Consider the following 24168-nt stretch of genomic DNA (forward strand, 5'->3'; position numbering starts at 1 on the left):
TGGGAGGCTCCCACAGACTATAGGAATAGCTCATTTTATCTACAGCCTGAAGGTTCCACAGCTTGAAGGCCAGAGAGAGCGAACTCTCAAATCCTGGTGTACCATGGAACTAGAGAGCACAGGAGGGTGCACCGGAAAGGCACCAGAGGGAAGAAGAGCAATCTGGAAAGATATTTTGGCAAAAGTGAGCCCTCTATTTTAGGGCACTGAAGGCAAACTTTACATGGGAATATGAGTCTATAATTGTGAAAGAAAATGGCACTGGCTCACAGACAACTGTGTGCTTTTTTGGGGTGTGGATTTCAGTACAGAACTCTAATACAAAAATATATAAACTACTGATGGAGGTATAAAGAACCCAGAAACACCAATAAAACCCCACATGTTGATTTTACTCACAACAACAATAAAGACAAAAGGAATAGGAGACGTAGATGGGTTTGGGGCACTATCAAAAGAAGCGTGTCAGGGCAATGTTATTTATAACCCAAAAAATGTGTACATCTCCACATCTGTCTGAGAAAATCTGTACAGACTTGCGGCGGGGGGGGGGGGGGGGGGACATACACAGATGGCAAGAGGTGATAATGCCCCTTAAATCTCCAAATATCTATACAGTAGGACGTGCTGCTAAGTACAGTGGAAGAAAGAATGGCAAAGAATAAGCAACCAGGGACTTTTCTAATAAAGTCTGGCTGAACCTGTAGCTAAAAGCCCGCCATTAAATGCTCTTTTCCTCTTTTATTTAACAGATAAATTCTAAATGTTTTGACTGATTATAATTGTTTACTTAAAAGGTCTTTTTAGAAAAATTAGGCAGATTATGCCACGAGTGGCTCATTTTTCTTTAAACAAACATCTGATCAGCCACAATGTCCTGTAACAATTCAAGGTAAATAAAACGCATGCAGGCCCTGGCCTCAGGAACAAGAGAGGAATACTCATCTAAAAACAAACAAACAAAAAAAAACAAAGGAAAAAACAAAGTCCTTTATCATTTTAGATCAGTTTTCAAAAATCCTTGTATCACTGTATAAAGCAATGGAGACTTTTTTGTTACAAGGTTTCCACAGAAAAATTCTAGGGGCACTGAACTGAATAACAAAGAAAGAAAACTCCAAGGAAGAAATATCTAGAGATATCTTCCTGACTTTGAAGAAATGTTCTAAAGCAGTGAATGTTTCATAAACCAAATACAACAAAGAAAAAAATACACAAGTATAACTAAAGAATTATATAAGAGCTTTTTATCCCACATTATAAAAGGCACATGTTTTAAAAATCCCAATATGTCTAAGCAACCAAAGAAAATCACCCCAATCCCTTTTATCAGTCCATACCCTGCCCAGCTTTCCAAACTCTACAAATTACAATGCTGTGTCAAAATGACAGCTGCGTCCCTCACCAGCACTGTTTTAGCTTTTTAAAAAATGGATATTAAGTCACACTACTTATAGGTCACATCCTAAAGTTCAGATCCATCAATGTTTGACCCTCTGATTTGCAACCTGAGCTTGACCATGTCAAGGAGCCAAGAAGCCAGACCCCTTGTCCCTGGGAAGAAACTGTGACAAAGCGGCCCAATGTTGGATATGGCAGGTGTCAACCTGCCGTTCTGAAAGCTCTCATTCCATCTGGCTCCTTGTATTTTACCCTGGAAAACCGCTTTGCTAATTGCACCACACCGTTCCAACCCTCCACGACAGTCTCCTTTTTTTTTTTTTTTGTCTGCGTTGGGTCTTTGTTGCTGCACGAGGACTTTCTCTAGTTGAGGCGAGTGGGGGCTACTCTTTGTTGCGGTGCACGGGCTTCTCATTGCGGTGACTTCTCTTGTTGCGGAGCACGGGCTCTAGGCGTGCAGGCTCAGTAGTTGTGGCTCACGGGCTTAGCTGCTCCGCGGCATGTGGGATCTTCCAGAACCAGGGCTCGAACCTGTGTCCCCTGCACCAGCAGGCGGATTCTTAACCACTGCGCCACCAGGGAAGCCCCAACAGTCTCCTTTTTATGTTCAATCTGAAAACCTGCCTCCTGGCGCACTGTTCCACAGTGGTGCCTCCTGACACTGCTGGGCAGTGACCTGGGGAAGCCTGGGGATATGCATGACCCCAAGACAGACTCCAAAAGGGAAGGAGGGGAGGAAGAGGCGCCCACCAAGGGGGCTGGGGCCGGCGCTCTGGCACTGCTCCTACGCTTGGGCCCTGGTGACCCTGCACAGCCCTGCGGTCCTGCAGGGGCCGTGGCGCCAGCCCGGCAGGCTGCCCTCACACACCGCCATGATGACAGGACCTGATGTCAGCAAGGCTGGCTTCTGCCTTTGTGCTACTTAGATTCTGCATCGAGGTGTACCAACGGGGAAGGAGGCACCAAGTTCAGCACACTGCGCTTTACTAAATATAAACTGTTGAGCACCCTGAAGTGGCAACAGAGCCCACTGAGGTTACATCTAACCTCTCCTCTAAACTCTTCCTGTGAGGAGCACAAAATAGAAATGTTTTCTTTATTTTGTAGTCAGAATACTACAGAAGAGCAGCCAGGGGAGAAAAGGAGAGTGCTGAGCCCCTGAACGGACGGCAGGGAACGGACCCTGGACACTGTGCAGAAGACGACGGGCATCATGACCAGAAGGAGTTCTAGCATAAAGGGAATGGGCAGAATCACAGCTACAGGTCAGTCTTAGATTTTAAACATATGATAACTTGACTAAACCTTTATTCTCTGCCCTTCCAGTATGCCTCTCCAGAGGTCAGTTGATAACGGAATCTTCTCAGTTCACAGAAACTATGCTTTTGGCCCAAATGAAATTCAGAAATGAGCATCGGAGCTGTCAGACTTTTGTGGGCCTGCAATCATGCCTTCCACTTGTGGACTTCAAATAAATGCTGTGGTATTTTCTTTTCAAATAAACAATGAGTTCTCTTACTGACAAGTATTAAAATCCACCCCCTCCTTGCATATGTAAAACCCACCAAGGGAGGTGGCCAGTTTACATGGTTTTCAAGGGCTCTTCCACCTGCACCAGAGGAAAGGCAGTGGTGAGGGAAAGGCCTGCAAGGTTGGACGTTCTTCCATTTGCAATCAACCTTGAAAGTGTCCTTTTCAGAGCAGAATGCAGACAGATGCTGGCATGGCTTTCTCTGGGTACTAGTGGTAAGACAGATTTGTCCTCACTCACTCACCTGTTTCCTTAGATTTACTTGCTACTACTACTTTATTTTGCAATTCCTTCTTTTTCTTCCATGTGAAACATTTTGTTTTCACCTCCCCCAGGGTTACATTCTTTGGAGCCCTGAGAGAATACAGCCGGCTCAGGGTGGCCCCCAAATGTAGTTAACCATGTTCTAGCTATTCCACTCTGTATTGTAACCACCAGGCACTTCATTAGATGAGATGAAAAAATTGCCTTTTGTGGTCGGTTGCTGCTTTAGAGCAGTGGTTCCTAACCAAGATGACTTTATCCCCCAGAAGATATTTGGCAATGTCTGGAGACACTTCTGATTGCCCAAACAGGGGTGGGGTGGAGAAGGGAGAGAACTGCTATTGGCATCGCAGGGAAAAAAACGGGGGGTGTGATACATCATCCAATGCACAGGACACCCCACAGCAGAGAATTATCCACTCCAAAATATCTGTAATGCTGAGGTAGAGAAACCTTGGTTTAGGGCAAACCACCCTATACCCCAACCCCACCGAAAAAGCCGCCAAGACCCCAGATTAAGAACTCTGTGACCAGATGCTCAGGGGCTCCTAACAGTTGGTAGCTTGTACTTCTTGTCTCTCTTTCTCACTGCCAGTCCTGACAGATTAAAGAGACAATACAAAGGTTGTTTGAGCTAAATAAAATTTGACCATTTCACACCAAACGAGAGACTGTGAATCTTATATGACAAGAAATTATGCTAAAACTTCTCCTCATGGTGTTAACAATCCCACGAAGAGGGGGTTTATGGCTCCATTTTAATCCTGAGGAGACAGAGGCTCAGGGACGTTGGCCACAAGCCTGAAGGCAGGAAGCTGGTGAGGACTGTGAGATCGTCCTGTTCCACATTTTCCAAACTGTGGGCTGCGACTCGTTAGTGGGTCACAAAATCAATTTGTTGCATCACAATGCACATTTTTAAAGAAAATAAAATAGGAAATAATAGCAAATATAAGAGTAAAAACAGTTTCGTAAAGCCGTTTTTGCCAGTTGGCTGCGGTCAAAAAGGCTGATAGCCAGCAGTCTAGTCCCGGTACTGCTGTGCAGACGAGGAGAAAGGGGCCCGGGAGGGTGGGCAACTTGTAAGTGGCCACCAGCCATTTGGGGACCTGGGACCAAGTCCAGCTTTTTGCTAAGCTGATGCCTCTGCCAGTACCAGGTGCACGGCCTGGGTGTCTAGAAGGGATGGAGACCTGGAAGGGCAGTACCCCTGAGCAAAGACTGGGGCGTGGAGCCAGGGCAAGATGGAGACACTGTGCCCACCCCTTCCCACCCCAACCTAACCCAGGAGGCCTCTTCCTTTCAACCAACAGTACTTTCCCAAATACAGTGACGGGGAGACCTGGTGCTGGTAGTGGCCTCTCCCAGAAAACTGAATTTCTGGCTCAACCTACCAACTGAAACATCAGAGCAGAGCACGGTACCGTGGGGACCATTTTGACTAACATCCACCACTCCCATCTGAGCCAGATGAGACAGGGAGTGGCTGCTTCCAAATTTTCTGAAATTTCACCTGAGGGGTGCCCCAGTTTTGAAGTGTTCAACTGTAGTCTGTAGAAATAGTTGCTTCAAGGTCAGTCGTGGGGCTCTTGGGGAAAAAGGTCACAGAGCCAAGTTGAGTGGAGCCTCTCTTCATTAACATAGGAAAGCTATTTTTGAGGCTTAGGAGACCTGGTAAAGCGGGCTGGAAATTCATTATTTTAAAAAAAGGATCTCAGAAAATACCTTTTGTTTGAAGAATCAGTTGTTTAACATGTTTTAAAACCTTTTGGGTCTTTATTGGAACCAATATGCTCGGAAACTGTAGACAATGTATTCCTATGAACTAAGTTTCCCTTTCAGTTCATTTTCTGACCTGGTTAAAGCAGCCCAGCAATATGGCTAGAGGCTTCTTTGATTCAGGAGGTAAAAGACGGTAACTACTCCTGTAGTCAGTGTTACTTTCCAGGCTAAGGAATACAAACGTTCCTCCTCCAAAGCCCCACTTTTCACATGGTGGCAACAAGAGTGGCCAGGCAAAGCACAAAATGGCCTAACATGACATGCATTACTGTACCCGGCTTATTACATCTGTCCTCACGCACTTTTCCTTTAAGATTCTGAACACAAGGTGTCCCTCCCTGCAGGGCAGACTTGTGCATTCACACCACATGTGATGCAGGCACACGGAGGACAAGGAGCGCGTAACATGGAACAGCGTCCCCCTGACACGCAAACAGCTGGCAAAGAACATCACCCGCCTGGTCGCCATGCTCGGAAATCCTGACCAACAGATTGGACATTTTGTGAATACAACCGGAAACACAGAAGCAACACAACTAATACAAATATTGAGCTACACAAAGAGCATCATTAAAATACACTTCCCAGTGAGACAGCACCAGCCCACCCACACACACAGAAGGAGGGAGGGAAGGGACAAGTGAGCACGACAGCAGAGAAGCTAAAGCAACTACTGAACAGAGGGAGCTGATTCACGGCAGCACGGGCTTCTTACACAGTTGAGGCTTCTGGTACATCAAGAACATGCTGCTCTGCCAACAAGAGAGTTCTGCAGTGCGCTGGGCAATTAGGAGCTTAAACGAGCTACGGAAATAGCAGGCTCACCTTCTCAAAGAGTGACTTCACATCTGTGCTTTCAGGAGAAATGCTAGTCCAAGGAAGAGTAGGGGGAGCCTTTCTTTACCTCCTGGAAATATGAGGAAGTAGCCCCCCGCCCCACCACTGCCACTGTCCTGAGCACTCCCTGCTGCTGTGCTAGAGACCCCCCCTGTCCTGGGACTGAAGTCCTTCTGCACAGACACCTAATCCAACACCATGGTCCCAGGGCCTGTGACAGCACCCTGAACAAAGACTTATCAGCACACTCACTCACACTGCTCCTTGTCAGGAAAATACCTCTAGAGCCATTTCCCACAGGGACGCTCCACATACAACCTGCCACTCTCCAGCACACCTTCAGCCATGTTTTGAATGATTGCTATTTATTACATATTTAAAAGCCCTGATACTAACTGAAAGGGACTATCCTTATATGTTTGGTCAAGGAGAAGCACCAAGAATAAAGTCAGAATCCTCATTTTTCCAGCAAATAACAATTCTTTCTCCCATGAAATGTTCTGTCACTTAAAATAAAGGCAGATGGTTAGTCAACGAAATTCCTGCTAATCAGTGTCACAATAAATCACACTTAACTAATAAAGTTTCTAGAACATACCCTGGTTGGCCAAAATCCTGTTGCTTTTCTGGTTCTGAGTGACCTTTCAAGGAAACCTCACAGTGAGATAAGCTGTCAGTGTAACTGACTACGTGCCAAGGCCTTAGAGGGCCTGGGAAGGGGGCAAGGCAGTGGCACGTTAGGCCTCAGGGCCTTAAGGCCCTGATCTGGGCCCTACCCACCCCTGACCTCAACCCTGCAGGCCCCAGAGCAGGGGTCAACAAACTCAGAAGGGGGCAGGCCAAATCAGCCCACAACTAGAAGCGGTGTGGACGTTTTAGAAGAGTTTTTAAAAGGAACAACAACAAAAAGAATCATCTTGAGATGTGATAATTATATGAAATTCAAGTTTCAGGGTGCATAAACAGCTTTACTGAAACACAGGCACGTCTGTTCGTTTACATACTGCCTATGGCAGCTACAACAGCAAAGTTGAACGGTTAGTTGTGACAGAAACCGTATGGCCTGAAATATTAAAATCTGCTCCTTTACAGAAAAAGTTTGCTGACCCCTATCCTCGCGCATGCCATGCTCACACCTTTGCACTTGCTGCCACCTCTGTATGGAAATCACTCCTGGCCCCTTGGCTTTGTATGGCCAACTCCTTCTTGCCCTTAGGTCCTGGCTCAAATGTCACTTTCTCTTGTGGCCTTTCCTGAACTCTATCTAGAGACACCTAGCTCACTTTCACCTGCAATCTCCTTTGTAGCTCTTATCTGAAACTATCCTGCTCATTTACTTATGAGCTGCCTTTCTAGAAGAATCCAAACTTCCTGAGGGTGACCCCTGCCACTGCTGCATCCCTAGTGACTGGCAGAGTGAGTATTTGTGAACTGCATGAACGCTGACCACGCTAGTTACTCCAACCAGTCAAGCCTCCCTCAGGCCCCAGTCTCTCATAACCAAAGAGACAAGCCTGAAGAGACTGCTCTGGCTTTGGGCATCAAAATAAAACCTGTTTATATTTCTCGAAGGTTTAAGAAGTTACATATAACAACTAAGTTGAGCTGTAAGTTAAGAACACAGTGTGCTTTATGTTTATGCCAACAGGAACGGGGTGGGGGGACCAGGGTCTACCACCTCCCAGCTTCTGGCAAGGAGTGGAGGAGTAACAGGTGCCCAGCACCTGCTTTGATCCTCCGCCTTCGTCTGCCCACTGCCTGTCACTGGGGCCTGGCATTTCAGTGGTATTCAGCTCTGATTAAAGCATAACCTCATGCTTATAAATAGAAACCTCTTTTAAACACTAATTAAAAATAACAAGCTGGCATTTGGAAACTCCTATAAACAAAAATATAAGAGCTGAAATAAACAGCAACAGTTGCACGTCTGATCTATGGCTGAGATGGATAAAAAGCTACACATGTCTTCTCTGGAGTTTTTCAATTAACTCCTGAATTTACATAAGGGTTTTAACATGTATAACAGTGCCCATCTTACCTTTTAAAATCTAATAATGAGCTGGCTTTTCTCGATTTACTCCATTTTAAGAACTGTGAAGTTAATTTTTAACAATATTTTATTTAACCCACCATGTCCAAAATATCATTTTGACACTGTAATCAATAAGAAGAAATTATTGAGACATTTTGCTTCCCCTTTTTATACTATGTCTCCAGTATCTGCTATGCATATTTCACACTTAACAGCACGCCTCAATTCAGAACAGCCACATACCAAGTGCTCAATAGCCACATGGGCCTAACGGCTGCCATATTGGACTGTACAGTTTTAAAATATTCATTTATTCTCAACTGAACACAAATCAAACCTACTTGCCTTTAAGGAGTTTTATATAAGAGAGACTGTGTGCTTTTTTTTTTACTTAAGATGACTAAATAATTTATTATTTTATATATTTAAAAAACCCTGGGGCTTCCCTGGTGGCGCAGTGGTTGAGAATCTGCCTGCTAATGCAGGGCTCACGGGTTCGAGCCCTGGTCTGGGAAGATCCCACATGCCGCGGAGCAACTGGGCCCGTGAGCCACAGTTACTGAGCCTGCGCATCTGGAGCCTGTGCTCCGCAACAAGAGAGGCCGCGATAGTGAGAGGCCCGCGCACCGCGATGAAGAGTGGCCCCCACTTGCCACAACTAGAGAAAGCCCTCGCACAGAAACGAAGACCCAACACAGCCATAAATAAATAAATAAAAATAATTTAAAAAAAATAAAAATAAAAATAAAAAACCCTGGAACTCATCTTAGGATTCACATTGCATTCGTCACAATAAGCTAAAAGATACTAAGGACCCCATCATATTGCTTTCCCACAAGCATCCGATTTTGCTTCTCAAACCACGGCTGTCAGATTCCGTTTTCATCCCCTTTGCACACGGCCCCCTTCCTGTCCTAACTGAATGCAGCCAAGAAGCTCTGGCACATCTCAGCCAAGTTTCCTTAATGTGCAACAGGACGGCACCTCCATCGTGCACAAGATGACCCACCCAAGTTTACAATTTAAAAACACTCCACCCGCCTGCTCATTCCTTTAGGAGACTTATGTCCATCTTCATGATTTAAGAAGAAAGAGGGAAAAACTTAGGACCTCAAAATACCCTGGTAATGACCAGGATCAGAGGCCCCCTGCTGGAGCAAGTGCAACCAGGGAAGCAGTTTACTCTTCGCTCAAAGTGCTGCTTTTCACTCGTAAGACACAGCATGGGATGCTGCTTAAAGAGTTCCAACAGTTTGGGATGCAATGGGATCATCATTCTTCACCAACAGTGAGGGCCCACAGTGTAAATTCTGAGGGTGTTCCTGGTTACCTCTGCATCCTGCTCCGAGAGGTGGTACGTCCTCTCAAGTCTTTGCAGAGTTCGGGGATTCATAGTCTTCTGCTCCAAGAGATGCTCCAGAAGCAAGACCAGCTGGTCTGGAAGAAGCTGAGGACAAAACCAAACAGCCTGTGAAAATGCCATTCAGCTTACAAGAAATTAAACCCAAACGTTTAGACCAAAGACAGCAAATCCAGGGTAACCTGGGGACTCCCAGCAGCTGTCTGAAACATGGGAAGACTGTAGACTTTACTAGGGTAAAACCTCAAGGTTTACCTTGTATCCCCAAAGACACTGCATTCTGGGGCCTGATTAAGCCCTATTCTCCATGGCTTTTCATGTCAGTTCTATATTTAAGAGCAGATCAAAACTGTGTTTACCTTGTTTATTGTTTTAGGTTGTACACCATGAATTTTTTTTAAGGTGTACAACATGACGACTTAAATGTACACATACACTGTGAATGATTAAAAACTGTGCTTATCTTAATAAAACATTATCATGGTTTTATTAGATCTTTTTCTCTACAGCATGCATATGCCAAAAAAGGTCATTTAGCCTAGACAAATACTCAAGAAACCTTCTGATCTTAGGTAAACACATGGAAGTTTAACAGAAATAAGCAACTTTCAGATTTCCTTCTTTAGCATGTGTCTTGCAAATGTACACCAAGAAATAAAGAGCATGTAATGAAACTAGAACCATGTTTCACAATCCCTCCATTATAAAAACTGTAAGTTTATTATTCCATTAAAAAGAAGGTTGTATGTATGAGTACACACACACACACACACACACACACACACACACACACACACAACCACACAAGGTCACTCAGATCCCTGAGTTTTCATACAGGATAAGTAAAAATGGTATTACCACTTAAGGGCAAAGAGAGGAAGATGTTTTTATATGGTTCAAAAATAACACAAACTAATCTGTGAACAAACAATACTTGTGAAATCCAAGAACTTAAAATATCTGTATTATTCACTCTTATACCACAGTGCCTAGATCAGCCTCTAGCACGGAGCAGCACACAAACTGTTAACAGAAGAAAAAAAATCAATTTAAGATACATCTTGTAGGAACCAAAATGTATTTATTCTAAAATGAAGGTTTTAAAATAATTACTATGAATTCCACTATTCTCGACATTTAGCTTTGCTCCATTCCTGATTATGTCCAGGCAATCCTTGTCAACTAACCCAGATTTACAGTTCTGGAAGTCAATACTAGAGCAACAGAATATTCATAAGAACACCTGGATTTTAATCCCCATTTTATTACTCTAAAAGAAATTTCAAAAATTATTGGCTTCTCCCCTCTCTTTACCTTTCAGCCCCCAAGTGTGCACTGCACCTTTGCCTCCCCCTCCATTCAGACACACACTCTTCCAAAATGCGCTTGCAGGAAAACCCAGCAGAGACCGCATGCATGAAATTCACCACGTAATTCCACAAAGAAAGCATTTCTTATCTTTTCTCACCTCACCTTTCTAAGGTCTAATTAAACCGCCACTTCCCTCTAGACAGACAGACACAAATGCACAACACTTGATTCTTGGGTATTTTCATTTCATAGCATCACTCCATCCACTACAGAGTCATGCTGTGGATCCTCTCTCAGGCTGACAGGAGAAACAAGGTGCTTCAGCAAAACCAGAGGGTTACGATTCAGCACTGACCTGTGAGGTTATATATGAGAACACTTAATTTCCTTCCATTAGAACTACTGTGTTTGTAAGATGCTTTAAAGATATCAAATTACTATATACTAGCACAAAAATGCCATTTTTCCATTTTCTACAGTTTTAGACACATGAGGCTACTTTTATGATATTAAAAGAAATTTGCGGTTTTATAAAACAGACCAACTTCAGAACCACCAGCTTCTGGGGAGCACGCATGCCCTTGTATACCATCCGCACCATGGGCACTTGGCAGGCAGGCACTCGTGGCTGCCGGCAGAGGGAGGGGTCTTACCCAGCCTCTGGCATTCCTGACCAGGCAGCAGAGCTGACACTTTGTTCTCAGCCTTTCTTGTGGCCCCTCTTATTGTAGTTCCATCTTCTCAGCTCGGCCCAGCTGGGCCTGGCACCCAGGGTCCCCCTGCCCTCCTTCCCATCCATCTCACCCTGCAGCCTCCCTCTCTGGATCTTCCTTCCCTATGTTCCAAGAGGGGCCCCTTGTCTGGTGGAGGCTAAGCCTTCAGCCCCAGCCCTGAGTGTGCCCCTCATTCTCCCCTAAGGCCACTCTCCCTGATTGCCCTCTTGCATTTGAACCCTTCTCATGGAGTCTACCCTTTCTCCCCAAAATGGTCTCTCCCCACCTGCCCCACTACATCCCTTTCCAAAGCGTGCTCCCACGTGGCCCCCACCCTGTGGCGGCCTGGCTGGCCTAGGTGCCCGTCCAGCAGCAGCCCATCTGTCTGTATAGGGGCAGGAGCAGGGGCAGGGGAGGGGAGGGGAGGGTCCCAGATTGGGTCAGAATGGCTAGCCAGTCCTGCATCCCCATGGGCATGCTCAAAACTGGTCAGCAGTGCTTCTACAGGCAGCCAATCCAGGGCAGCAACAGCTACCCAAGAAGACCGCTTCTGGGGAAGGGCCCAGCCTGATACAGCACAGAACACCCATGGGCTGCGGGTGGCGGCCTTATTCTCTAACTAAGTGCAGCAGAACAAGCCCGGCCAATTTGCAAAACTGCAGAGAAGGGAAGAGTAGAAAGAAGAGCATCTCCCTATTACGTGCCTGCGCTTACAAAGAGGCCTATTGTTAGAACCCAAGCTTAGGATTTGGTTTAAACTAGAGAGACCCAGGGAGGAAAGAAACCCTGAGTAAGACGACTAGCTTGGTCCTCAACTTACCCCAGCTGGGTTTGACCAATAAACTCCTGTTTAAAGTCAGAGAATTAGTAACAGGGGAACCTATCAAAATATCTGGATTCACACTTTTGTATCTCTCGCAGTTTTCTTCTAAGCAAAAAGTTCATACACACCTGCACAGAGAAACAGAACCAGAAGGATCACTGAAAGTTTTTGTCCTCTCCTCATTTTATGCAATGGAAAAATATCTAAAGCCAAGCCCCCTGACTTAAGATGAGCAGCCGAGCTGGGAGGGAGGGAGTCAAGCCTTTGCGGTTCTTTGTTAAGTTTAATTTACTTCAGTTGGAGAAAGGCAAAGAACAAGCATGCACACACCCCACCAGCTCTCGCTCCTCCTTCACTAAGGTGCCTGGCGGCTGCTTCAAGAACTGGCTTGCTCAGAGGTGGGCAGGGGCACCAAGAACCAACACAGAGGCTGAGGACATTCCTCCATGATGCTGAGAGGTCTTCAGAATGGACTTGTGTAAATGACTCTCCATAGTAAAACAACCTGTAGCCATCTGGCTTTCAACTGTAATTCTTCCAATTCGGTGGGGATGGGCGTGGGGGAGGGGGGGGCTTGTACTTCAAATCGGTGATCAAATGCTATTTTAGTACACAGACAATAAAATTCAGTATCTCTCACTCACAAATGAGTAAGTAAACATTACATAATTTTTACATGAGATTACAGACCTTGAAAAAGAGAATACTGAAGCAAAAATGTGGTAAGCAGCTTGCTTTAATACAGCATATTTCTCTTTGTAAAATAAACACTTACTCCATATAAAGCCACCCTATAATGAAAAAGAAATACTAAGTAATAAACCAAAATGTTCACAAAGCAACTGAGAGATATCATACACCAGCAAAAGTGTTCAGACACAGTGCCGGGTGCCACCCGCCCTGGCAGCAAGCACAGGGGCGTTGGGAAATGCTCTGTGGGTCACTCCACTCCCACCCATGTAGAAATCAAATTAAATTTCACATGACTTCTAGGCCCACTGTATTTAATACAGCAGTATGGGGCGGTGGGGTGGAGACAGACACGGCTTTAGTCACAGCATGGAGTGATTTAAGAAAAATAAAGCACATGCTTCAGAGCATTATCTCCTGAGAAAGCAGCTCCTTCCAACATTAGAAAAAGAACCTGCCTTTATTTCTGAGGGTCTAGTAGTGCTCACACCCACAGTTCAACAGTGATAGGAAGAGCAAGTTCTTTCCTTTGCACAAACTAGGAACTCACGATGAGGTTATTATTTTTTCCATATGGAAACCAGCTCGGTATTTTTAAGATGCATCTGCCTCAGAAACTTAGACAAAATAAGAGTAGGGTGCCAAAGTCACGTGGGCACTTGAAATAGAGAACTTCACAACACTGGAAAACTTACTCGAACACAAAAAATGAAACACCAAAGGAGGTCAATACATTGAGATTTGTTAAGAATTCTGGGGCTTCCCTGGTGGCGCAGTGGTTGAGAATCTGCCTGCTAACGCAGGGGACACGGGTTCGAGCCCTGGTCTGGGAAGATCCCACATGCCACGGAGCAGCTGGGCCCGTGAGCCACAATTGCTGAGCCTGCGCGTCTGGAGCCTGTGCCCCGCGACGGGAGGGGCCGCGATAGAGAAAGGCCCGCGCACCGCGATGAAGAGCGGTCCCCGCACCGCGATGAAGAGCGGTCCCCGCACCGCGATGAAGAGTGGCCCCCGCTTGCCGCAACTGGAGAAAGCCCTCGCACGAACCGAAGACCCAACACAGCCAAAAATAATAAATAAATAAATAAAAAAAGAATTCTGGAAGTCTGTGTTCTTGCTCTAAACATGGAGGATTCCATGGCTGCTAATTACCCAGAAATGCACAAAGAGAAAAAAAGTCTACCTCGTAATTTTTCCCAGTCAGCCTAAGGGTTGAGGCAAGCTTCACAAGTTTGAACAGTTCTAAAGAGTTCTTATACAGGCTCTTGGAAAGAAAATATGGATTTTCCAAACGCACCCTCCTAGTCTACAAAGTAGCACAAAGAAAATGAACCCTGACTCTTCCAGAAGCCTAGAAACCTCTTTCTACTGTCACGGGGGCATCACTCACTCCTGGCTCCCTGAAGACCAACCACACGACTGAGGTCCTCCACCACTTCTTCTATAAGCAGGACTCCGAAAGGGCCAGCTAGGCTCCTAGATCAGAAAGTGCCCCGTACGCCATCTCACTGCTGACCTTCCACAGGCAGGACCAACACAGGGAACCCGGGGCCCGCGAACATCCACGTCCACTGCCCGCACCCCTCCAAAAGCAAAGGAGGGCACCTCCCCTCACAGGCCAGCTGGCACGCTGCAGCCACACACGAAGGAAGTCTCAGACTCCCAGACGGGGAATGAGCCTAGGACTAACGCAGCCACCGACGGACAGTGGCGTGAGTTCTATTATTACCCCACTATCACTCTGGGATCTGTGCCTAAATGAAGCATGCTTCCTCCCTGATGCCATTTCCTTTTATCCTGGCTGGAGACTAAATGCAGATCAATGGGGGCAAAATACATATGATGTCACTTCAATTTACAGCAATGGCCTCCCTCTCTTTCGGTCTGCCTGAAATACACAGAAAGATCAATTCTTCCCAAAAATGGTTAAAAAATGCTTAGGGAGCATTCTTCTTCCAGAAAAGCATTCTCTGCTATATTTGTCTGTGTTACTACGGCAGGAACTGTTTACACTGAACAAAAACAGAAAAAATGGGGGAGGGAGGAAAAATCTCAAGTTCTCCTGTACACTGGCTTAAATTCAACACACGCAGGGTCCAGACCAGAATTGGGGAGGCTGACCTTTGAAAGTCACATGTATTCTGGCATAGAGGCACAAAAGAGACAGCAGTTCTCCTTTGCCCGTTGGATTAAAAAGGTAATCCTACAGATATAAAAGGTCTTTTTAATAAGATTTCCCCCAAAGTCTAACAAATTCCTTTCTACTCTTCCCAGAAAACACATCCACCACACTATGCACCCTCAGGTGCCCCGAAGAGTATCAGAACTCTGGTGAAGTTGACTTTGCCTACTCCAAACACTGGCCAGGACCATGGTTCTCACTTCATTGTTTGTATAGGATCTTTCATCTGTCACTTTCTTAATGACAAACATCGTTAAGTGACAAAAATGGACTATTTGATAATATATACATAGGAGAGTGTCTGGCCAAGAGCTGTTGTCAACAAGGATATCATGATATAATTAAAATGGTTTTAGTCTAAAATAGTAACTTATATACAAGAAAAACACAATTGTTCTGAACTGCTTATAGAAACAAAACTTACAAAAGAAAAACCATCCTTTCCATGTTGAAGAAAAACAATACATTTTAAAGAATTGATGAATTTAAGAATTAAAGTCTCTGGTTCATATTATTTTGGGGACATAAATTTGATTTGCCAACCAATGAAGGTCACTAAATAAAATTAAAAGTGAAAATAATTTTCTGCAAAATAAAGAAATCAATGAATAGATCCAGCATAATCAGTATTTCTGATTATCAAACATCTTTAGGGAGTATGTCTATAGACAAATTTTAGGAAAATTCAAGCAGAAGCAAATATTTATATAATTCAGTTCACACAGAAAAAAAGCATATTTACTATATTTGGGGGAAAACAATTCTAACAGCTACAGTTGAAAAAGACTACCAAACTTTTGAGCCATAGTTTGGTTGTGGTGCTTCCAAAAGTGACACCACAGTGACCAAAACAGACACCATCATTAGCAAAGAGTACCTGAAATAATTCATTGGCATAAATCATTCTCATATCTCACTCATGTCAGGTTATAAGGGTCAAATTTTCATGTGCTAACACTTCCCTAACTTTTGTAAAAAATATTACCCAAACTATATGCAATTTGATACAAAGCATATTATTTAAACCACATTAAATGAAGTCCTCCTGTCAACTCTTATAATCATGTGTACACTTATGGTTTATGTTATAACACAGTTTGAAAATAAATCTTTGTAAACACTCAAATTGAAAATTCCCAAGTATTTTATAAGAGATTCTTGGTATCTTTGCGTCTGCCTTCCCTATTCAGGAACTTGCCAGACCAATAACCAAAGGGGCCAAAGGGAGACCATTCCTGATCTGAATTTTATGCTTCTCAAGAAAAACATGGCTCATGAAGAAGAAACTATAAATTCCTAAGTGATTCAGTCCATTCACCCCGCCATGACAACACTCATGCTCCGCGCAGGGCTTGTTGAAGGCTTCCTAAAGAATCTGGAACACTCGAAAGGCTCAGAGAATACGTCTAACTTTTCTCGTATTCACAGGTTTTTGGTTTGTTTTTTCTTTTAATAGAAATCTGCTTCTTTTCCTTTCTTTAGAATTAATGCTCTTATCTAAGTCAATACTGTATTTAATAATTGATTTATTTATCTTAAGAGTATACATTTTATGAATCTGAGTTCCTAAGTTATAAAGTGATATTTTCTAATTCAAAATTCTGGTTGCATACCAACTAATTTATGACCTCCAAAAGCCCACCATATGAATATACCTTTACTGTGAAAACTGTCAGTCAAAATCTGTGTGTCAAAATCGTGGCTATGGTATATAACCATCACACAACAGAATATTACACAGCTATTAAAAAGAATGAGATGTTAACTGTTTCTGTAATATGCTGAGATGGAGAGAAATATTATTAAGTGGGGGGAAAGTTAAGAACAGAACGTAGACTATGGCTGAATTTGCGTGAATAATTTTCTAAAGATATACAAAAAGGAATTAAGTAACTCTTCACATCAACTTTTTCTCTGAGTAACCTACATGAGCAGCTAGCTGCCTGGCCTTTTTCTTTTTCCTGCCTCCAGATCAAGCTGAACTATTTTTCTTAAAACATGTTAAAAATTTCCCAATAATTTACTTCAAGGAGAGAAGATCCACTTTATGAAGAAATTTAATACTGCAATCTAAGCACTGAAATGCGTAAATGATTAAAGCACATGCTCTAACAAAATACTGAGCTAGCAACCTGGAAACCAGGGGCTTCTATAAAGCAGTTAGAAGCAGATCCCCTAGCAGGAGTGTGCACCAAGAATTCCATCAGAGCCTCTCTATTCTTAGTCATAACAACAGTATTTCAAAGCAACATAGATCTCAAAAGTTCTGATGTCAATACTTCTCTACGTAGAGATGAATACCATTAAATGTAAGACATAAGTCCTGTGCGAGCAATGCGTGAAAACTGCAATTTTAGAGCAGCTCCCTCACTGTGATCTATTGAAAGTCAGCGTTCGACATAAGGGTTTATAAGAAATAAAGAATAAAAAAGAAAAAAAAAAAAAGAAATATTGAAAGATTTTAAAATTTTCCAAATGCTTTGCAAATATACATGAAGCATTGCATCAGTCACGTGCTCAGATTTTTATGTTGTCATTTATAATATAAATGAACCATCAAATATTTTCAGAGTTTTTTCCAAGGGAAAAACCAGTAACTGTAATTTCATTCAAACCAGAATTTCTTCCTATCTTTCTTCAACTTCCGCTATTACCCCCAATATATCAAAATCAGATCATCTGCGAGGGATTATTTGTTACAAATTTAACACTTCTAGAAAATAACTGCATCAACATTAGATTCTTCTGGGTAACATTCAGTTGAGTTTATTTTCTATAGCTAGCCCTATGTTCCTGGAAAAAAAGTGATAATATGCACAAAATTAAGGTGTTCATATGCACAAATACAAAATCCTTAGGAATATTCAGTCTGAAAACAGTTTTCCTCTATAAGTTACAAGTGATTAGCAAATTGCGGGGGGGGGGGGGGGACCTAAGCATTTACCGAAATTAAGCTCCTTAAAATTTCATGGACAAAAATAGGATCCTCCTCTTTTAAGTTTAAACAAGAATAACTGAGTTCAAATAAAACCATATTTCAACTTCTATAAAAAGAATGTACCTTTTTAAGGCAACTCCCTAAGGGATGGGAACCCTATCTTGCTCATTTCATGTGCCACCTACCTCATGCCAGATACTCAAATGTTTATCAAATTTAAATAAAGGACTTAATGTCCAATACGGTAAGATGGAGTAATACAGAAAAATGACTGCAAGAACAGCTGTGAAGCAACCATTCAGTGATTTAAATAAAACTATATTGAAAGAAAATTTATATAGCTACACATGAAAATTCAAGCCAGAAGTGATTCTCACTTCTAAATGAAAACGAATCCAAAAATACACAACTTAAATATATCAATTTTAAAAGTTTTGTAAACCTTCTGTATAATAGATTCTTACTCTAAAAGCGAATGGTAAAATAACGGAAATGCCTCCTCAATTATAATTGACTGTAATCAACAAAATGATGGTTCTGCGATGTTTTTAAAGAACTAATCTAATGAATAAGCTAGATTGTAGTGTTTGTAACAACCCATTTTGCGCTAAATGCAAAGACTCAATAGTATGTCTTACGAAGACCTGTCCCTTTGCTTTCCACAGTCTCCTTGTTAAAACTTGTTATTACAGATTACATTTTTAAAAATTATCAAAACTAACATCTACAAAAAAGCCACAAAAGCATTTTAGAGATAATGACACTAACAAGAGTTGCCAGGTGAGAAAAAGACAAGAAACAGAAGGAAGGAGAAACGAAGTCATACTCTGGCGCTCGGCTCAGACAAACGACTTGGGAACGGACACACACATATACTCAACAAATTTTTAAGGAGAGAGCATAATTTACAAGCAAATTTCACTCTTGGGTATTTATTCTGGTGTAAAATACTAACATTCCATTACTCCTAGTTCCTGTCCTTTCTTCTTCATAGGTCCACAGTCAAAACAACATAAATACCTTTTTGATTAGATTTTAATTTCTACTGTTCTTCTTACATTTTCTACCAAACCCAAACTACACATAAATATTAACCACACGTCCACAATTTGTTGTGGTTTCTGTCATAAAGTTGACAAAGAAACATATCCTTAGGGATATGTATAGCCAACCACAACTAAAGAAAAATTGGGGGGGGTATGAGGTGGAAGAGGGTAGGAGTCCAACTACAAGAATTATTGCTGGAAAAATAAAGGAACAAAGTTGTTTTTACTTAATAACACTCTGTTGAGAGTATTGCACAATTTACTATCCAATGTCTCAAGTTTTCTTTCACAGAATGATTTAATGTATATAAAGCACAGGAGTCAGATTTCACTCAAATTCTGTACACTTTTGGATTCTAGTCCAGACGTTTTATACCCCGGATTAACTCTGAAAAGTTTTATAAGGAATAGAGCAAAGAATTAACTTCTTAAGGGTCACTTAGAAACTTACAGAAATTCGTATTATTGAAAAAAACATGGACTTAAGAGCTTCAGGAAAAAGAGAGGCAAAGAACAAGTTTCACATACTTTCAAGAAATGTTTCCCTCATTTTTAACTCTTCCTTTTCTCTCTTCCACCTCAATACCAGTGCAGCTGAAGGGAATAAAAGCTCTTAATGGGTCAGCATTTTGTATGGAAGAGAAATGGCTGTCTTACAGATGCACATCATGTGAGAAAGTAAAACAAACAGGTGAATGGAAAACAGAACAATAAACTACATGGACATGAATGATGCCAGGTTTGTTTACCCCAAAGTCGCAGGCTATGTACCAAGGGCTGAATAATTCATAAATTAATGTACTTTCCATCACGATAAGAACTATTCCCAGCTAAACAAGAGACTGAAATAGTGTTATAAAAATGTTCTTTTAAAGCTAAACACACTCCTTACTGCTATCAGAATTCAGACATTAAAATCTTACGTCTACTGTGAGCTCCAGCTTGGACTCATGGCCCGGAGCAGCCGGAAGCTGGTACAGGAGCAGGAAATCTGAAATTCGGCCTTGTTTGCTGCCATAGAAAAATCCTCTCATGTGAATTCAAATACTTCAAAGTCAATCAAGAGAAGTAAGTCTTCAAAGATGAAAAATAGATACATACCTAAAATCCTAGTAGGTCTGAGACCTACCAAAACCTTTTCATAGGTGTTGGTTGGCATAAAGCTGATTAAACCTAAGATACCTTTTCTGGTAACAATCTAAAATCTCAAGTATTGCAAGTTATTCCTAATAGACTCGTAAAGAAATGTCATACAAATTGTAGTTAAGTTTTAGCATTTCTATTCTTTTCATATCTGCCTTTATGTATATATAATATGCTTATATAAGAAAAATTCAGTATTATTTTATCAGCGTAATACATTTTAATAGCACAGAACTTTTGGAAATTACAGGAAATGTTAAGACATTTCTAAGTTTTTGAATTGCTTATTCAATTTTCATGAAAAACAGTCAGTCTGCGAAAAACCGAACTTTCCCTCCCCTGAGTATCCAAGCTTATCTGTTTTATGAATTAACTTAGAATTTATGTTAAAAAAAAAAAAAAAAGAGGGAGCAATCAAACCGTTTTCTTTGTGTAGGTTTTAAGAAATTTTTCTTATATAATTAAAACTAAAAAAAGAGAAACTTTAAAAAATGTTTACTTTCTGCAACTGTGCTTTTATCGAAGTTACAACATACCAATTATAATCTACACATTCTATTCCGAAGTGAAGCTTGACTTGCTTATAACAAATCAACCTGAAGAACCAGTGATCACAGATTCCCCCCCCCCACCAAAAGGAAAAGTGGACACAAAGATTTTTAAACTTACTAAACGCAACCTCACAGGTTGAGAACCATTTTTCTGCTGACTTCACAACGTAGGGTGTCTCATCTCAGAACTTTACAAGTAATAGTTACCTTTGAGACAGAAATAAAACATGAATAGGCTGCTCCCTCCAGGGCAACCCTAACAAACTTTTCCTTAGAGTCAAAGTTTAAAAACTGGTCTACATTTCCATCTAAGAATGTTTTCTAGGAATTGAGACCAAAGACCAGAACCCCTCTAAGTTAGCACACACCCCTTAACAAAGAGGAAAGAGAACAGTAAGTTAACCTGCAGAACATTTCTAAAGAAGGCTCTAGTCTGAAGCAGTAATTTGTTGTTACTCTTTTCCTGATGGATTTGTCCTTCAAGTAAGCTTTCTTGAGCACTTCAGAATGTATCTGTTTACCTGATGTGTCTTCCTTGAAGGCTTGGTAAATAAAGTACACAAAAAATTACAATACCGACACCCATGCCCTTGAATGCACTCAAAGTTTAAAACGTTTACAAATACAACGGCGTGAAAACAAAGGCAAGAGCCCGTCAGAAGCACCCCACAGTATTTTTGAAGGCAACCAGAACTCGCATTCACATCAAATGATACCACCATGGTAGTGGGAATGCAAACTCCACAGAATGGGCTGCTCTCTATAAGCAGATAAGGACAGGATTATGAAGCAGAACGAATACGAGTGAACCAAACTTGGCTTTCTTTCCTGCTAAAGCTCATTTGGTGGAAAGACTGAGGTTAAAAGGAGGAAAATGAGAAAGGATTTGGTAGACGGAGAAGAAACCACCTTAATTCTCCTAACGAACACCAGCTGACGGCCCCGGGCTCCCGCAGCTGTCAGACGGGCCGGGCTGCGGCGGGCGGACCCGACTTGTAAAGAAGAAAACGGCTTACTTACTGAGGCTCCCGTCGGGGCGCAGGCCAGAGCCTGGAGTCCTCCCGGATCCGTCCCGGGCGCCGGCTGATATCGGCAGCGCCCGCCGCGCGCGCCGCCTCCTCCTCCCGGGCCAATCCCCGGAGAGGCCGCCGCCGCGCCTGCCCGCCCCGCCCCGCGCCGCGCGGCCAGCCGGGCCGGGTTCCCACCGCGCGGCGCCCCTTCCCAGCCACACCCCTGGCCCCCACCCCGCCCCCGCCAGTCAGCTCCCACCCAGTAATTACTCTAATTAGAAGTTTTAGTCTCAGCAGTTAAACAATGTACGAACCAGTCCCAACACAGCCTGCAATTCAAACGGCTTTGAGAACAAAGGCAATCATAGCTGTAGCAATTTTTCCTCTAATTTATAGAATGTGAAGACTTTCTGTCGTTGCTCACTGTACTTAAAACAAGTTTAACCTCTAGTGTACATGCCACTTCACTTTCCATTTGTATGGAAAAACACCAGACCATGCCCTTTACAACAAAGAAAAAAAGAAAAAAAAAAAACCACTGTTTTCAAAAAATGAATATTGAACTGATGAGTTTAGTCCCTCCTGCGGAACATTCACAAATGTTCCTGGATCACCTGGTAGAAACGTAAAAGATGTACAAAGATGCGGGAGGGCTGTTTTGTTTACAGTTTACAGATTATGTGAATAAAAGGGAAACAAACTACCCAGGGCATCTTTATAGTAAACAATCTGCATAATTCTTAATTAGTACTGGTGGAAGTGATCAGGCCTATTGTCCCCAGAAATTTATTAACCGTCCATTCACAGTTCTGAGTATTAATCTCTTCAGCCTAGTTTGAGATGTACAGGAGATATTTCAAGATGAGGAAAATTACACCCATAAAATACGTGCTTAGAAAAATAAAACCAAACACCAAAAACAAAAAAGCCTTTCTGTACTTTCTTTTCCAGTACTGGTTTGATCTTTAAAGCAATCTGCATCCATTTTAGAACTACTGAACAATTTAGAAATTAAGTTCATGTGAAAGATTTTTTAAAAATAGGCAATGAACTATTGGAGTAGAAAAATAATAAAACAACCACTACAAAAACGCTGCATAAAACAGGCTGTATGACTCATATGTCTTCCCCTTTCAATCTATATATTTCAAAAACATTTTCATTTTTTTCAAAATTCCAGGTAACTATAGTTTTCCGTCCCACTCCATGCATTTACTAGATATGTTCTAAAATTTCTCCGTTTTTAAATGAAGGAAATCTTAACTGCCACATTATGGAAAATTAATTTAGTACCTTATTTTACTACAAAATGCTATTTTTGTTTAGCAGCTAAATTTGCCTCTCTAAATATTAATATGACAGATATCTGAACACAATGTAAAGTTCCACTGCAGTAACCACTTTGAAAGTTAATCTTTTTTAATAAGAAAAGCAGCTAATTTCAAGTTAAAACAAGTAGAAAATAAGAAACAAAACCAAATGCAAACACTTTCAAATGCTAATGTGTCTACCTCACCTAAAACTTTAATGTCCTGAAAGTAAGATGACATTCTTCAATGCTTAAACTAAGAAAACCAGGTGCCTGGGAAATAAAAACTTTAAAAGGACTCCCAAACACTTGTTCTGCAGGTGAAATAAACATGACGAGCAACTGAGGACGCAGGTAGAAAGCGCCTGCAAGGAAAATGTAATATTCCCCCCAAACTTATTTTTCCAAAATTCCCCAATGAGTCAAGATCTAAATCTTTAAATAGCTTTAAAAGTTTTCTTAGCTAAGTTTATCTCCTGTGTGCAAGACAGGACACCATGCTTTAAATGTTAAGAACATTAATAAGGTTTATGCATATTTTCAAATGTATCAGAACATTTCAAATTTTTAAATGAATTTTTTCAGTTTGAAAAATGCATGATATCTACCTTCAGATAATTAACAAATATTCTTCAGTGAGAGACAAGAATAAAAAAAATTTACAAAATATACCAAAATGTTCTTGTAAAAGTAAACATCTAACGGCCAAGCACCATGCTGCTATCAGCCTGACACAAACTTATTTTAGAATTTACTATTAAACGCAAAAAGCTGCTGCTGATTAAGCTGTTGATCACATCTGCAATTCTGCTTTAAATTGAAAGGTAAAGCAAGACTTCAGATAAAAACCACATACCACATACTGTCCTGAGAGTATCTCCACCTAAGACAGAGTTCTCACCATCACCGCAGACTTCATTTCTCATTGATTCCAATACTATTTGTTCAAGCTCTTTTTATAATTACCATTTCCCGTTTTGCAAGTCAAATCAATAGCCCTATCCCCATAAAATTATTATTTTTTTGAAAGAAACCCTATCTCGGAAACGTTTTACTCTCTTCTTTCTAAGCAGAGCGCAGTCGTTTGCTGGCCAACAGTGCTTGGAGCCACCTGCGCATCACCCAGCTCCCACCGCCCTTCAAAGCGGGGGTGGGTGACTCCTTTCCAAAGCAAGTCCCCAAACGGCACTACCAACCCCGCAGGGCCCGCTGGGCAACGCTGCCCTAAATCCCTGCACATCCTGC

At 42.1% G+C, this 24168-nt stretch overlaps 1 protein-coding gene across 8 annotated transcripts in view; it reads right to left on the reverse strand.

Annotated features, from left to right (window-relative positions):
* Nucleotides 1-24168, reverse strand: part of AOPEP (aminopeptidase O (putative)) — a 370314-nt gene that overhangs the window by 23536 nt on the left and 322610 nt on the right. For 5 of the 8 annotated variants that reach the window (XM_057547855.1, XM_057547852.1, XM_057547850.1 and 2 more), the window contains exon 14: nucleotides 9178-9294. The exons of 2 other annotated variants lie outside the window; for them this stretch is intronic. In XM_057547855.1, the coding sequence (XP_057403838.1) occupies nucleotides 9178-9294 (117 nt within the window). Of the gene's footprint in view, nucleotides 1-9177; nucleotides 9295-10680; nucleotides 10874-24168 lie in introns of all 8 variants that reach the window. One more of the 8 variants, XR_009008562.1, reaches the window with a different exon arrangement.

Source organism: Balaenoptera acutorostrata, chromosome 6 (assembly GCF_949987535.1).
Source record: "Balaenoptera acutorostrata chromosome 6, mBalAcu1.1, whole genome shotgun sequence".
NCBI classification, from domain to species: Eukaryota; Metazoa; Chordata; class Mammalia; order Artiodactyla; family Balaenopteridae; genus Balaenoptera; species Balaenoptera acutorostrata.